The sequence below is a fragment of the Bactrocera tryoni genome, chromosome 1, assembly GCF_016617805.1.
Source record: "Bactrocera tryoni isolate S06 chromosome 1, CSIRO_BtryS06_freeze2, whole genome shotgun sequence".
NCBI lineage: Eukaryota > Metazoa > Arthropoda > Insecta > Diptera > Tephritidae > Bactrocera > Bactrocera tryoni.
In genome coordinates this window covers 70,101,438-70,119,789 of record NC_052499.1, presented here as the reverse complement: position 1 = coordinate 70,119,789, position 18,352 = coordinate 70,101,438, and the positions used below count along the sequence as shown (strand labels likewise).

Sequence of the window (18,352 nt, the reverse complement as noted above, 5' to 3'; positions counted from 1 at the left end):
AAATGTGCCTAATTGAGCTATCGAAAAAAAGAAGATACTGGAAAAAGTTGATTAAGGGTTATGACCACTATAGACTATTAATTTTTACGCTTAAACGATGCTTTATATTCAAAAACATAAATTTGAAGTTGACTTGTAGCGAGAAATTTTTTTTCTACAAAGAAAGCATATATAGTAAGCCCACCTTCTCCTCAGCAATTTACATATGTGAAACTTTAAGCGGGTCCCTTGTGATGATTGCAAAAAATTGTTTTTTTCTCTTCATAAATCCAATCTAGAGTATTTATTGAAAGTGCTGGTAAAGCAATTTTTCGAAATTGAATGTAGTTGGATATTTATAGGAGTGAAAAAGTAAGGTCTTGTGAGCATATCTCCAACACACCTGCATTTGAAAACGTATTATTCTCGAAACTACATTTTTTCAACTGACGATTTCAACGAAATTTGACGAAAACGGTTGCATTGATTGTTATGAAGTTTTAATGGTAGTTTGATCCCACATGTGGCGAAAAAAATGCTTCTTTAGGAGTTGTATATATCTCAAAGACCTGTGTAAAATTTCATGAAAATCGTTTGAGTTGTTCTCGAGAAATCTTGCCGACTTCAAAAACACAGTCTCGAGGAAAACGCTTTTAAAGACGGTGCACTGTTCTCAAGGCGCATAAGTTCTCAGGGCTGTGTCTCTGAAACCATTACTCCGATCAACTTCTAAATATTCCAGAGTTATTGTAGAATTTAATAATACAAAAATAAAAATCAAATTTTCAAATCCGTAAACCCATGTAACTGCTTAAAGAACAACCGTCACACGAGATGATCCCTAAACAGGTTTCTCTCAAAACTATTTTTTCGAATTGGCGGAGTCAAATAACTTTTAAGCCATTTATTCAATCGACTTCAAGTTTTGAGTTTATCCGTAAAGCTGGATTTTGCATAGAAGTACATAGGGAAATTTCGGAAGAATCTAAACTTTCCATCCAGTTATTTGAAAGGAGTTTATTATGAAAGTATTGACTAATAATTGTAGTTTTCCTTTCAAATGCCTATAATTTTTGAAAAAATCACTATATTTTATACACACTTCCAGGGATATTCTCATGGATATTAACAAAAGTTTTAGTTTAGTTTTTTATTTTATTCCGAAACAACAATTGTGAGTGCCGAGTTTTCCGCAGCGGCGCACTTAAAAAGAAATAATAATACAAAAAAAAAATATTTGTTTATTATGGTCAACCAAATTAACTGAAAAAAATATTTTTATTCAGCTTGAGGTTCAAGTCAGATAAGTGTCTAGCCTTCATTATTATGTAACATATTCCTTGTGTTCTTAATGAAATTTATTAGTTGTAATTTTAATTAAAATAAAAAGTAAAGTAAAAGGGATCAGTGTGACATACTCTTCAAGAACGAATACGATATAAGAATTGTAAATGTGCAATCCGCACCTGTAGCTCTCTTCTTTTTTAACTTTCAATACTCTTCTATATTTTTTATGATTAGGTAGACTATTTTGGCATTTTGACTTTCATAAAACAAGGTTCTCTTTCAACCTTTGAAGTCTCGGATTATAAAAACGAAAATTATAGATATTTTTATGGAATAATTCCATTGGATTTTTAAATGTCAATTCAAAGAAAAATGTTAAACCTAAATTCCGAATATTTTTTTACACTAAAAATTATAAAAATTTAATATTCAATTCCGTTTGTTTCCTGTTTTTTCACATAGTAAAGCGTACATCCTGTTCATGTTTAATCACGTGGAAAACCGTTAACGCTTATAAAACCTGTGCTGCGTTCTCATTAGCCTTAACCTACTTATTAACTAATATTGTATATATGAATGTAATTAGAATAAATAAAACAAAAAAATTGAAAAAAATTCAAATAATAACCTCAATTTATAAAAAAAAGAAATAAATTAATAAAAAAAAGTTTGTTATAATTTTTATTTAAGGGTTTCTTGGGAATATAGAAAATAAATAAAAATAACTTAAAATTTTTCATAATTATTTTTTATATGGTTTCTTGGGAATATAGTTGCACACCATTTTTTCTAGAAGCACTACAAGGTTTTCGCTAGAGGTTCTAACACCGGTATAGGCCTTATTATAAGGTAGTTTTTAGTTGAATATATTGAGTTTGTAAGGCACAACGATTTATAATACCTTTCTCGGGTTACCAAAATTACGTTTATGTACTGATTCGAGCTCTCTATATTATCAAACATTTAAAAACATTAAAACTGAAAAAGCGAGTTCTCTTCTAAGCTTTCACTATACAAAAATATGCATTAGCTTCTAACAAAACAAAAAAAAATGTGTCAGACTACGTCAAAAAATTATTTATTCTTATACCCATATTCGAAAAGCTGTAAAACAGTTATTAGTCGCGCTTTCTTAAAGCTAAAAATACTGGCTATATTCTTAAGTTTTATGTATATTAGTGATAATAGTATTATACAAAGTAGAGATTGGATTATGTGTTTATTTCAATTGAAAAGCATCCGAAACTACCTGACAGATTTGGAAAATTCATTCAAAGCTGGGAAGCTGTACTCTCACTGGTAAACATAGGCTATTCATTTACATAAATTTTCAAAAAATGTAGCGCTCTTTACTAAAACGTCAATAATACATATAACTCAATGTGTAGAAAAATTCCTTACTTATATTGCGTGCCCTGCGAACACCATTGATTATAGGAGAAATTAATGTACTACAACATTGCAGAACATATAATTATCTCGGTCTATCTTATCTAATATTAGACGAATTGCAACATCTAAGTTTTAGAAAAAAAGACGCTTAGGGACCCAACATAACATGCGATGCAGGCGTCGTTAGGCCATGGGGGAGTCAATGCCAGGAAATAAAGTGCAGCACGTCTCACTCGCATAGTTGGCTCTCTACGAAGCGATCGATCTAAACTTACGGTGGTTCAGTTTTATCAAAAACACAAGCCTTCGAGTAGCACAAATTCTACACAGATGATCAAAACATCGTTGAAAATAAGCCTCGTTAGGACGACCTTCAACTGATGAATTTATGATGATGAATTTATTAGAAAAGTGAAGAATATGGTGCTTGAAAATTGTCAAGCAAGTGTTAGAGAGATGGCAAGAGAGCTCGACATCACTCGCGAGTCCATTCGAATGATTTTGTTGGATATTTAAGTTATGAAACGCGTTCTTTCTTGACTCGTCCAAATGAAGTTGATTTTTTTTAGAAAGAGTACTGTAAACAGGTCTCTTTGGACATGCTTAATCATGCAAATTCTGATCCCGCATTCATGGACAGCATTTTTACCGCCGATAACACATAGGTTTATGAGTCTGATATGCGAACAAGTCAACAATCATCGGAATTGAGGGGAAAAACGACCTGAAACCAAAAAACCTGCACCATATCCGTTCAAAATCATGCTAAATATTTTTTTGATATTCGTGATTTGGTGCATCATGAATTTGTTCCGGAAGATAGACGGTCAATAAGGAATTCTATTTGATCGTATTGAGGCGTTAGCATAAGAACATTCGTCGAAAATGACATGATTGTGGAAGACTAATTCATGGGTTTTACACGATGATAGTGCATCATCGCATCGAGTTTTAATTGTGACCGAATTTAAAGCCAATTTAAAGCCAGAAACGCAATGAAAACCAGAGATCAACTACCGCAATTACTAGATTTGATAAAAATTGCCGCTCTGTCGAACCCGTTTTCAGCCGATCGCAGAGATAATACAAAATTCGCTGAAGGATTTGAAGGCCATCCCAAAAAGTGCTTATGATAAGTGTGTCGATAACAGGAAAATTCCTTGGCATAAGCGTATTACATCTGATGAGGATTACTTTGAAGGCTACAAAATAAATATTGATGAATAATTAAATATTTTCCATTTTATTTACAATTTCCGGGTACTTTTTTGTCACAATATATAAGGTATATCGTACAAATATTTTTTAATTTTGTTAGTTTGGTCTGAACTTCAGTTTTTTACTTTTGAGATTTCATATGAACATATTTAAGCCGTTAAGAAAATGATTGGTGGGTACTAAATTTGTGTCAGTCGTGGGTTTGAGTATCAAATAATATATTCGCTTAAATTTTTCATGTTATTAAATAATGATAAAGTATAAATATATATTAAGTGCGTTACCCTGTCGTTGAAAAGACTTTAAAAATTTTCTATAAAGAATATTGAGTCGATTTTGTCGTACTTTCTGTACTCAGATACTAAACCTAAAGTTATGATGTATATATAAACATATTTTTAATAATAGTTTTTTATTTGTTATTGCTTTTTATTTTGTACAGCAGCCGCCAGAAACTAGAACCTTCTGCTAACTGCGCCGTGAGTAAATACCATTAAAAGAAAAATATATCATAAATCAAAAATAAGCACGCAAAATAAACAACACACACACGCACATAATTGAGGGAGGGAAAGCAAAAAGGCAAGGACCAAAATTAAGCTGGTTTACATTTTTTGCAGTGAAAACCAATCATGGCGAGGGGGGTAAAATTAAAATTTCAATTAATTTAAACGAGAAGAATTGAAGGCGATGAAAATGCAGCAAATGACAAAAACTTGTTGAACTCCTTGTTTGTATGTAAAAGTATGTGTGTATGCACCAATGTTCGATGTGGCAATTATGTAAAGTATGAAAACATGTATTTGCTATGTACACACATGAGAAACAGCGCCTTTTGAGGCAGCTGTATGGAGCTAAATAAAACACTAGTAGTGACGCAGCGGCACCAAAAAATCAAATCAAATGTAACGAAACTAAAATATTGAATGGTTGTTATGTATTTGGCATAAAAGTGATTGATTTGAGTTTGAATTGTTGTTGTTGCAACATTGATTGCGTTAATTGTATGAAACATGAGACGTTTGCTGGTTTGGTATGTAACAAATACATATGTAAATTTTTTTTTTTTTTTTTAACATAATAATGAACGTAACGGAGTTGCAATGAAATTTTGAAAAATATTATTGGAATTCCCATTTCATAGTTTGTATATTAAAATATTTATATAGATATATATGTAGTATATAAATTTTGTTTTAGCAATTTATGTTTGTTGCTGTAAAACAGGTGCGTAGAATAAAAAATTTGTAAGAGTGCGGAAAAAATTGAATTTTTTTTATGTAACAAAATTCGAAAATTGGAAAAATTGTATTTTCATTTTTTTGTTAATTAGTTTTAGCTATTTAATACAAAAATGTTGTTGGTTTTTGTTTTTTTTTTCATTTTAGTTAAAGTTTATAAATAGTTTTAATAATGAACAGGAAGAAATTTGTAAATGTAATCGAAATCGAAACAAATTGACTTGTGTGAAAAAATGTAAAACTTTACAAAAACAAAAAAAAAAAACAAAGTGACAAAGCGCTCAAATTTTCTTTGCGAGCATTTTCGCAAGTTTTCGAATTTTCCAGTTTGCTAATTTTTCAGCTAATTCTGTATGCGCTAGTTTTTCAGTGTTGATTGCTTGATTAGTCGACATTTGGAGTAGTTTTGTGGGCTACAGCCATTTTCGGCTTGCTTGTTGTTGTTTTTGAGTATTTGCTGTTGCGTTTTGTTATAATGATTTGCATATTTCTCACAACACAAAATAGTACTGTTCGAGTATTGCGTGGACATGGTGGCCATTGGTCACATAAGAAGCGTTGGCGTAAAGTAAAATTATTTGGAAAAATCGTAAATAAGTTGAAAGTAAAAAAATTAAAAAAAAAAATATATTCAAAAAATATTTTTAAAGAAACATTTAAAACAAATATTTAAAAAATATACACACATATATATTTTTTTGAAAAAAAAAATTAAGAAATGGAAAAAATTACAAATAAAGAGACTTTGTGAATTAAACATTTTGTACATTGCATAGTAACACAAATTCATTTTTTAATTATTTTATTTTTTTAATTTTTCATTAAATGGCGCCGCCACTCTTCTACGCTGCTTCTTTTAACCATATATGTACTCGCACCTATTATAATGCTACAGCGCTAAACTAAGCTTACACGCATACAATCGCATACGTACACACACACACACATACACACATTAATGGCACAACAAAGCAAGCGTTTTCGCTAATAATTCACTCCAGCTAAACTCTAATCGCTTACTGCCCTACTTTGGCTATTATATTTCGATTTTTGTTGCATACTCTATGGCGCACATTTTCGTTTCTCTTCTCTCTTTACTTCTTACCACGCACTGTTACGCTATTTCATACTTTTTGTTTGCTTTGTTTTGGTAAGTTAAACATTTACACATACTTTGATAGTAAACGCCGCCACCGCTATGACTGTGACCGTGTGCGCCGCCGCTGCTGTGTCCATTGCCCGATTCGTAGCCGTACGAGTTGGCGGTGTCGATGACATCCAGTGCGCTGGACTCGTGCCCGGCGGTCGCTGTGTGCCGCGGCTGGAAGTCGCTCACATTGAACGGGTACAAGAGTATGCCGTGCAGCGTGTGCAGTGAGGTGGACACCGTGCCCGGGTAGTGGGTGCTCGTCGCTGATGCTATGAGCGGCGTATCAATGAGCGCCAAATTATCTTCGAACATTTTCAGATGCAATTTATCGTCCATGCCCATTATTCTGACTGCAATGTATGAATGTAAGGAAGGAAGGAAGGAATGGTTCAAGTTGAGTTTTTAGTTCTTTTTTGCTTTTAATTATTATCAGTTTTTTTTTGTTTTTGTTTTTTTGGTTGTAATTAAACTTTGCTGTTTGTAACTAATTGCTGTGGTGTTTTGTAAGTTAAAGTTGCTTTAAATTCTTTTCTTAGTTTGTTTTTTTATATGAAAATAAAATGTAGTAGAATTTACATTGCACTATTTGCCACTCAATATTCATATTGCTATGAATTTATAATTTGCGTTTGCTTGCTGTTTCTACACATTGATGGCGTCTACTGTTTATTTGGCAACGTGTTTCTGTTAATTGCTTGCAGAATTTGTTTTGCTACCTTGCTGTCTAACGTTTCGCTCTACAAATTGTTGTTTCTCTGATTTGTTTTTGTAACAGTTTTTGGTTGGAAACTCAATTACTTTGCATTTGTATCCACTTTTTACTTAATTACAATAGAAAATGAAACGAAAAAAATGTACAACACTTATTTGAGAAAGTGCAGGAGCGGCAAGTAATGGTGATAAAGACTTAAGGTGCATTTAAGACACAAAAGACTTAAAACAAAACGAACTATGTGAAAGTTATTTAAGTTTTTTCTGGCAACTATGTGTAGCAATGAGAATATACATACATACATATGTTTTGCAATGCTGAAACTCACCTGTCTGGTTTTAGAAAAAATACTCAAATGATTGTGATATGTATGTAAATATTATATAATATAAAAATATATATTTTATAGAAGCTAAATACTTTTTATCATAAAAATAATTTCACTTTTCTTAAACCGGCAACTATATCGAAATGTTATTCATACGTCATGTAGCACCAAGTAATTATGTATTTTTATGTTACTGTTGACTCTATAAGCCTAAGTAGGCGTTATTGATTTGGAGTCTTATATATAAATTTTATACTTCTTCAAAATTATATTACTTCATTACATAAAAAATTGTATTAGTTAATAATAATCAATAATAACCCATACATATCTGCTACTAATACTATATTCTATTTCAATTTTTTTATTTTATTTTATTTTATTTTATGTCACATTTTATATTATTCTATATTATCCTTTTGTAGCATTTTTTAATTTTGTGTTTTAGTGCTTTTTGATCCATTACAATTTGTATATAATGTGAATGCTCGAGTGAAATAACTTTCATAAGACTTCAGTAAAACAAAAATCTGCATGGAATGTTGAGACTTAAAAAATTGAGGCAATTACCAGTACTCGTAGTAAAGGAATAATCTGTAACAATTAACACTTACTGAAACGACTAAAATTTACCTCGAACTAGAAATATAAATATATCGTCACCCGAATCATCACGTAAATTGCAAAAAAACTGTAAAGTCATTTTTCGTAAGTTTACAGTCGAAGGAAAAGCGATATAACAGAAAACACTCAAATTGAAAAAAAAAAAATTCTGTTTTGCTTATAAAATGGTTATACTATATATTGGTTACATCTGAAAATTGTATGCTACTTATAAAAGATTTTGAATAAAGAAAAAGATTTTGTGCTCATGATAGTATATTTGGTATGTCCGGATCGTTTCTGGATAAATAGGAGTTTAGCCTGCTACAGTACCTAGATCGAAGCAAGCGCATGGTTCACTCTCGATAATATTAAAAATAACATATCTCGATGTTTAAAATAGATTGAGATAACTCTCAACTCTCTCTCTCTCTCTCCTTCTAACGTGTGGTTACTGAGCTAAATCAGATTATTCAGTTTATATTCAACAGCATTATTTTAATTTGCTTGACTGAATATGCGGAAACAAGCGATCCGATCCGATCATTAGCACTTGTTTGCATTTTCTGATTTGGTCAGAAATTGAATTTTGGCAGATCAAAACAGGTAAAAGCAACCAAAGTTTTGGAAAAATTTCAACTTTTTGTTTGAAAAATCCCGTCATTTTGAAAGTTTATGTTGTTTTTGCGACCGTAGGCCATCAGATTGACAATTTATTCAACTGGACAACTTTTTCAAGTTTCATTAACGGAGAAGGCCAGAATCAATGCAGCACTTTTTTAGCGCTGTCGGAGATCGTGTCTAATTCGAAAAGTATTTAATTTTTTGATTCAAATTTATTATGTATTCTTGAAATATACTCGTATATGTGTAACTGTACCCCTAAAGCTTTAAATGAAGAAAGTAGATTTTTTGTTTTTATTTAGAAAAAATCGCTTTTTTCAGACTGTCATAATGGGTGTACCGCATTATAATTAAAAATCTGAAGAAATTTGTACTTGAAAGAAAATTAATTTAACAATTGTTTATAGTTTGCAGAGTAACAAAGTGATTAAAAATGAAAAACAAAATAGTCACAAACGGATTGTTGAAATAGTCAACTAGTAAAAGTAGTGAGATTAACCGGTTAGAAACCAGTTAAGAGATTACAAGAGAGAGACTAACCGGTTAAAACCAGTTAGGAGACTACGAATCTATCACAAAAAATATTTGTGATCATTTAATTCAACAGATAATATATAAATAGAGCTTAATTCACGTGGAAATGCATGTAAGATTACTAAAAACAGGCAATATCAGGGAAGTAAGCGCAGTGTTTACGACATAAAGCTGTTGCTGAATAAACAGAATCAACTATTTCAATAGTTTCAGCTTGGTCATAGCAATTAATTATAGAACATGTGTAATCTTTGCATACCAATTAGAAGCTTGGAATTCATTAATTTTCTAGAACAAAGTGACACTGTAAAGGAAAAACATTAACCTTGCTGACCAGTATATCTGATTGGCTATGAAGACAACTTCAACAATAAAAACTTTTAGTATGATATCTTTAAAGCCTAGATATTCAAAATGCAGCATCAATTGAACTGAAAATCAAAAATAAATAAATTACATAATTTTATGATAATCACAAATCAAAAGGTTTTTTTTTCAATTAAATACAGTTTTCATGTTTCATTATGAATGCTTCAGCGCAAGCATATTCTATAATTCCAAAGTGATGGAAAAGCATATATTTATATGTACAAGTATATATTTTTTTAGAAACTTAATATGCTGCAGATATGTTCAATAACCCCCTTTTCTAGCTAGCTAGCGGCTATCATTAAATTCAATCTATCACGCCGCAGTTAGCTGGTCTTTTGGCGAAATTGAGCTCATTAAATTTTTACCACAACTTACAATCAAGCAACGCCATCGACCAGCAGACGTAAATAGCTTTAAGCTCTATTTTAATTTTCCCCCATTCTCTACACACTTTCAGCTATACTTCAACTATTTACAGCGACTTCAGCGCAGCGCGAACTTGAGCGAAGTGTGAGCATATCCTTTACGACATGATAAACAATTGAATTCGTTCTTACTTTGCTCATTTTGCGCTGATCTGCTGCTTCTGCTTTCAATCGCTTGCTGTCACATTTTAATGATTGGCGCTGGCAGTGTATGCTGCCATCACAGCCCCCCATCCGCGGTGACACAGCCAGTTTGTTTGCTTATCTGCGCGCCTCTTGTGGCCGCCGTTGAGTAGGATGTGTGGCACATCGCTTATTGCCTGTCGTTCCACACAATCGCGCGCTGGCGTTGACAGACACACAGCCGCAATGACACACATATATATAGGTATACACGCAGAGTACCTCTGTGCACACTTTAATGCTTGTCAACGCTGCGCAAAGCTTATTTAAGCTTGTACATCCGCTCAACCATTCGCTATCTGCTGATTTTGCTCGCTAGTGCAAGGGAATCGCTCGACTATGCTGCTGTACACTTTTGAAAACAAATCCCTAATAGGTCAGCTGTGCTGCAAATGCTACAAATGTGCGTAAGTAGTGATGCGCAGACTTCTATCTTGGTTTGCTGCTAACAGTTATATATAAAGCATTAAGTGTGAGTGACTGTTGTAAGGGGGTGTGCTTGCGTTGGTGTCTTATTGGTTTATTTCCTAAGAAAATATTTATACAACACGGAATAAGTGAGTCGGTTTACGAGTATCAGTTGAATTGGATTTGTCTGCACTTAATGCCAGCTTTGAAACAAAAACTGGAATTAAAAGTGTGCGGGTGCGCACAAATATTTGCCAGCTACTTTTAGTTAAGTGGGTGGAGTGTCGGCTAAGGTGGAAGGAATGAAGGCACGAGCAAGTCGTAAAGTATTTATTTTTACAGCAGAAAGTTTAATCATTACAATTTATTTGTACTTTAAAGCAGATTCTGCGTTTAAGGGTTTTTGTGTGGAAATTGTTACTTATACGCCCTGGTGGTTCATTTTGTTCTTTGACAGCTTTAAATAAAAGTCTCATACAGCCAGTGTGCAGGTGAGGTACTGTTTTGTTGTTGTATATTATAGCTTTTAATGTTTTAACTGAGTTATATTAAGCTGCTGTGGAAAATTACTCATACGCCATGACAAATATATGTAAGGCCATGAGGGAAAAGGTGAATGTTTACCATAAAGTTATTAATAATAGTGGAAACAAATACTTCATTGGTTAATTAAAAAGAATTTTATTGATTTTAATTTGTTTACTCAATGAAAATAGTGAAACTTCAAGTCAGCAATAAATAACTAATTATTGTTCTAAAATGACTCCCTTAATACAGAGTATTATTTATAGAATGAAGAGAGTAGTTGAAGTATAAAACTAGAACTGACCAAGAAACTTTTGCGATGGGAATTTAGTTTTTGCATAAACAAATTTTTTGTTTCTGAATATATCCACACGAAATTAGGCACGTATTATAATCGAAAGCAATGCTGCAAGTTTTGAAGAAATTGTTTAGATCGGACCACAATAGCTTATAGCTGCTATACGAACTAAACGTTTGTATCAAGTGCTTGCATGGAAAACTTTCTCATTTTACGAGATATCTTTACAAAATTCAGCATGTATTATTGTCTAAGACAGTAATGCAATCTTCGAATTGTTCAGATCGAATTGCTATATCATATAGTTCTATACAACCTGAAGGAGGAATTCAAGTTCTTTTGAAGAATATTTTGTATTTATGAAGGGTATTTATTATAGCTTCGGTGCAGCTGAAGTTAAAGTTTTTTTCTTTTTTTTGTCTTAAATAAAAGATATTCCTTTAAAGATTCATTTTATCATAATAATTAAGTACTTTATAATTCTTCTGTGATTACATACTCATACGACAGGGTGTATTTAAGGCGCACACCTATTTTGAAAAAAAAAAAATGAATTTCCCCTCTTTCATAATTTGCTGGGTTGTTTTTTAAAATTTACGTACTAATATTTTAAATTGATATTTTAAATAGTTTTTAAGTTACAGACTTTTAAAGTGCGGCCGCACAGTCCAATCAGCTCCGCCAGTTTAACTTTAAACGCGTTTTCTTCCTAATAACATTTTCAAATTAGCCTGAGTGATTAGTAGGAGTAAAATTTTACGATCACTATCAATTTTCTCCATATCTTCTTCTTCTTTTTTATTGGCATAGATTGGTATAGACATGCTTAGTTCTCCATATAATAACCGACCTCTTTTCAGATCTGATGAAAAATCGAATTTTGACAGGCCAAAAAGAACAAAAGTTATGTCAGAATTTAGTGTTTAACATCACAAAAATTTATATTCATAATGAAGGTTCTCTGTTAAGTGCCTAACTGCTTTAAAAATAATTATTCAATTGTCCTAAAAATTCAAAATGACTCCTATTGTGAAATGTTCCTTCCATAACTTTTCTAATAATATTGTCCAAACTTTCAAACGCATAGCATGTCCTCTACCTCTTTCTTTTCAAACTATGTCATCCACCATAATAAGCAATCCACTTCAATATAAATTGAGTTTAAATTTTCTTTGCAATATATACATCACCAACCTCTGCACTTACTACTCGATTAATTTAAATGCCGCCTGGAAATATGTAACTTTCGAAATCAGCTTGCTATTTTGTTAAATTGTTAATGCGCACAAAGTTATTTGCAATAAAATGAATTTCAGCGATAATTAAACAAAGCTCACAATTAACCGCGACAAAGCGAAAAGCGCAAGCAGAAAATAAAAGCAACACAAAGCATAGTTGTAAAGCAGTTTATATGAAATCGCATTGGCATGAGGAAATCCCGCGCAAACCACTAACAAATTTGTAGGCGTTGTACAAATTATTGTACTTTTATTAATGAGATGCCAAGCAGGAAAAGTTTGGAGTAAAGTAAAGGCATTGTGAAAGTCGTAAATTGCTCCAGAAAATAATTGTTTAAAGATTATGTGACCACGTGTCTTAAGGTAAACTTTTAAAAGCAAAATTGAAGCATAAAATAAAAAAGCTGGTTTTAGAAGAGCTCAGTCGTTTGATGACTCAAATTTCTAAAAACAGTCGACATCTATTAGGAATTTCTCTAACGGCGTTTTTAGGCGACATTCATGAAAAAGAGCTTAAGACCTCCACTGTCTTTTTTATAGTTAAGAGTGTATAATTTCTTCGAAGATTGCACTGATAACTCAGACAATAACCAGTGCCAAATCTGTTGAAGATATATGGACTATAGAAAAAGTTTTCTAAACAAGCACTTGATTCCGATTAATCAGATTGTAAGGCTGTTAAATGATATTTGTTCGAAAATTGACAATTCCAGCAAATAAGCAGCTTCTTGAAGCGAATATAAAGTGTAGGAAGATTCAGATCGATATCTTAATAGCTGTGGAAGTGAGTACGATCTCGAAAAAAGGTGTCTGGCGGGAAAGCTGATATTTCTGCTTAAAATAAATACAAATCCAAAAAAAGAAATTGTTACTACTAAAGATGAATACAGGCTGTACCCGAGGGACTTATCAAAATATTGGTTAAAAACAAAAAAAAAAAATTATCTAAAATATGGCAGCATGGCATTCACAATTCTATTTGTATCTATTTTTTTCGGCATGAAAACTGTTTAAGGTACATTTTTCAATACCGACTACTAATAATAATAACCACTTACTATCCCAACGAATTATTGTTTATACAAACAGCATTTTCAAACTCAAACTTTTCAGCCTTCTTTCCTCGCTTGACTGCTACACTTCTGCGCCTATTTGTTTACATATTATAATGTTACTGGTGAGCCTGGACTTGCTCGCTTGCGTTAACCCATAAATAACGAAAATAAATTTTAAAATGTGCAATAATTTCGACATTACGATGCCGCAGGGAAACTATGCGCATTGAGCAACAAACAAAAAAATTATCCCAAGTTTAATTTTATATACGCAAAACTTACGCGTACATACATAGAAATGTATACATACATACATATGCATGTGCAGTATTTTGGTATGACTTAATGTTTGCGCTGTCGTTGTATCAACATTATCAATCCTTTTGAAACACGCCCAGAGCAAGCGAGTACATTTAATGCGACACCAACAACAGCACACACTTATGTGTGTGTTTGCACAACTGCTTATATATACTTACGCAAACGTACAAGCTTAAGTGCGTGCATTAACAACGGCAGGCAGCCGTATCGCAAACAAATCCCGTACGCACAGCGGCACATAACTGTATGTGTGTGTGTGTATTGTTATGTGCGCTCACGCCGGCAAACAGCTCAATGTGTGCAAAACCGCTATGTTGCACTGTATTGTATTGCCTCTCATTTGCCGACACAATCAACTGCGCGCTTGTGTGATTTGTTTGGATTTGTTAAATTGAATTTTTTTCGTTAAATTATACGCTGCTGCGAAGCGTAATGCTATGCGCTGAAGCCTGCCTTTACCACTCAACATATACATTAGGGTGTCTGCTAGTTGATTTTTCTTTGCCTACGCCCCTGAAGTTTCAATTGTTTCCTAAAAGTACTTTACATATAAATATCCACAAAGAAGTGCTGTGTTGCTCATACGACATGGCGTACTGAATGAATGCGCAGTCAATCGATGTACAACGTTAGATGCCAATAACTTTTTAAGGATTGTTTTTTTTATGGAAAAACGAAGTGGTAATTTTTGTACAATGCAAAAGTTTTTCAAAGCTTTACTTGCTTTGGAGATAAAAGAAATTTTATACGAAATACTATATATCATGGAAGAACGAGAAGAAAAAAAAAATAAATACATATAATTCAGACACGATTTAATGTAAGAAGCTTGTTTAGCAGATATAATTCTTACAACAGCAAAATCTAAAGCTTCAATGTGGAAAATAAGGCCCACCCTAATAAATATATGCATGTGTAGAAGTGCTTTAAATTACGCCAATCGCAGCAGTGTTGCCGTTTGTAATTTCATCATAATAAAATCAACATTTTTGGCGGCACTCTTGTACACACACACACACACACCAAAATACACATACACGCACCTACACAATATCAACCACATTTATGTTGCTGCGTTGGGATTGCCGCTTGTGCTCATTGTTGACTGTAGTGTGTGTGTGCGCGAGTGTGTTCGTGTGCCGCTATTTGCCGAATTTATGTTTATTTCGTATTTTATAATCGCAAGCGTAGTTTATTTGAAAGCGCAATAATACAAATCAGCAGTGTCGCTCATCCATAACGGCATTGTGTTGGCACTGTACTCAGCTGAAGTTTTCGGCATTTGCTGTATAAATGGAGCTCCCAAAGGTCATTTAAATTTTGTTTCGTTTGCTAGCAATTTTAACTAAAATAATATTAGCGATTTCGCTTCTCGCCCACTTGGAAAACATATTGCGTTTTATTGGCTTTATGGAAAAGCTGTTAATTTTGTCTTGAATAAATGTAGCTTCAGGGATTGCAAAGCCAGTCGCCAAGCTGCGGAGGCAAAAGTTGGCATTATTCATAAATATTTCTCTATAAAAATACGAGGGTTTTGCGATAAATCACCAGAATACAAGTATGATATTTAAATAAAAATTTTAAGTTTTCTGAAAACGAAAAATACTTCAATTTCGAAACGCAATTTCTGAGGCGCTGTAGTAAAATTAATCAACTGCAACGAAATTGTGTGACACAACAAATTTCCGTCACACTCATGATATACAGCGCGTCACTATAATGAACTGAGCATAAGTGCGACTAACGTTTTAGTTTAGTCGGCTCAATACACAGTTGATTTGAAAAAAATTTACAAGGTTGCCAATTATTAAAAATTTTTAATTCAAAAAACATTAAGAAAAATAATCAATATGAAAGATGAAAGATGAAGACTATTTATTTTTGTTGAAATTATATTTTAAAAGTATTGCCACTTGTTTAAAACTGTAATTAATTAAAATGTATTAAGTGAAAAAATTATTACAATATTTAAACATGTGGTTTTAAAACAATATCTTTTCTGAGAACAAGTCAAAATTAAATATTTGTGATTCAAGGCACAAAGCGATTCATAAATTTCTTTTAAGAAGAAATTTCTGATTTCAGTCAAATTTTTCGTGACCCAAATGCGAGTATGTGTAGTCTTGCATTAAAATTTGAATAGAGAGAGAATAATTTAGAAATATTTTTTTCTGACTAGCAGAAGTATACACCATAGCAGCTTGGTTGAACAAAATGCACTTTTATTGCCTTTGCATAGCCATTCAATCAATTGCCCTAAACAAATATGCACTTCCTCAATGTAAGTTCAAATACTCACTTAACAATCATTGCAGAAGATCAGAAAGCGCATAAAAATTTGGGAAAATAAACGCACATCAGCTCAATAATTCAGGATGATGTCCACAGATTGCATTACTTCCTTCAAAAATATTCAAATGAGTGCAACGCAGCGACAAGAATGTTGCCATATCTGCTCTGCAGTAGCAGCCAGCCGCCATACAATTATACCGACTCTGTTCAGTGCTCAGTTCATTATCGATGGCAATAGTTCACCAATATGAGATATATTGTTTTGTGAATTTGCAATGAGACACTGGCCATTGCGTTGCATGCCCCACACCAATGATGCATCACTGTGAGATAGGCAGAGGCCGGGCGCAGGCAGTGGCACAGAGGTTAATGCAGTGGAAATTTCGGAAATAAACAGATGATGCACTGGCATTGATTGTGAATTACGTGCGCACGTGTTTGCGTGTATGTAAATCAGGGCATTCTGAAAACTTGCAGCCGGCATCACATCTGCGCTTATTACTCATGATGGCGCATGTGCGTATGCTTGTCTGAGTTATGAGCCTCGTGTGGCTTGTGCCTGAAGTCCATATTAGAGGCTGCCATACTGACGGTATTAGTCGCCTGTAAAATCTATGTAAATTGTTTTACCATTTTGTAGGCAACAAAAACTACAATAAAAATAGCAATACATTATCGTCACATGTTGTTCTTGGTTCATTAAGGAAGTATGCTTCTGTTTGACATAGTTTTCAGCTTAAGCGTATAAATTATGCTCGATTTTTACGGGTCCTGTGTTCCTAGATATGGTCACCTGCACACGTTCCAATAATTCAAAGTGTTTCGTTTGAATGAGTCATCAATAAGCTAAGTAATTTGACTAGTTAAAGCTATGTGTGAATGAAGCAGCTAATGTGGTGCTCTGAGTTACTGACTACCCGCCACTACCTGTCAAAGAAATACCAGTTGACTTGACACGGATTTGTCCAGGTTTTTTCTACGTTGGAAATTTTTTTATTATCTAATATGGTTATTGTGTTTGACAGCTGTTTACAACGCGAACAGTTTGTTTGGCAATTTTTACCAAGAAAAAAAATGATTAAAACAAGAGTTTGTTTGAAGTTGTGTATTTTCAATGGAATCATTGCTACTGAAAGCATTAAAAAGGTTACAAAAGTGCTTTTGGGAGTATTTTTCTCAGATATTTTATTTGCACAAAACATTCAGTGAAGGTCGGTAGGTTATCGAAAACTTTCCACAGGCGACTCCATCCAACTCTGTTCATTTTCCACGACGATAGCATCAAACAAGTTAAAAAAACATTACTGGAAAATCATAATGTTGGCATCAGAGAGATAGCCGAGAATCTCAATATTTCTTTTGTATCGACTACTCAAATTTTGATTATAGTTTTGGGTATGAAGAGTGTCAGCATACCCAAAACTATTCCCCAAAAACTTAAATCGTATGCAAAGACAATCGAGCCGCAACAGATTTTTCTGCCTTAATAATAATTTCTTTTTAAATAAAAGGAAAATTGTATTTATGACAGTTAACACTCAACAAAACATCAGATAATATCTAAATTGTTGTATTTCCATACAAAAACGTCTATCGTGTTATCTTTTATTGCACAGACAAGCCATACTATACAAACAACTGTTTTGTTCATCTGTCTGCAGCAGTTTATGAAAATATTTTGTGATATTTACCTATTAAATGGATTAAAACAACACGTGTAAAATGAGACTTGGCCTATTTAATCCCAGACACAATGTGTATTTCTATGCAAACATAACAACGATTATGTCCTATTAAATTATTCCGCAACGATTTGTGTGATTACACATGTAATACAATGCCATTATTTATATATATTTAACACAACATACAACCGGATATATACATACAAATATACAAATATTTACAATATTTGCTTTACTTTCCCTAAGGCAGTTCATCAGGTTCATTTAAAGCAGACTTGGACCGTTGCTGACATTTGCTCGAAATGATTGACCGAATTGATTGACCTAAGCAAGTTTAAGGTAGTCGACAGTGAAAAGTGAAAGCTATTTCATGAAATGCTTACACATATTCGAAATTCTATTACGAATCATTGCATTTATGTATATGTATATATAAATTTATATAAATATGGATTTTGGAATATTCTCTGCGGTTATGACAC

The 18,352-nt window shown here is 32.9% G+C and overlaps 1 protein-coding gene across 1 annotated transcript in view; it reads right to left on the bottom strand.

Annotated features, from left to right (window-relative positions):
• The window catches only part of LOC120776499, a 159,686-nt gene that overhangs the window by 33,885 nt on the left and 107,449 nt on the right, over positions 1-18,352 (bottom strand). The window contains exon 8 of the mRNA XM_040107186.1: positions 6,291-6,617. Coding sequence (XP_039963120.1) covers positions 6,291-6,617 — 327 coding nt within the window. The remainder of the gene's footprint in view (positions 1-6,290; positions 6,618-18,352) is intronic.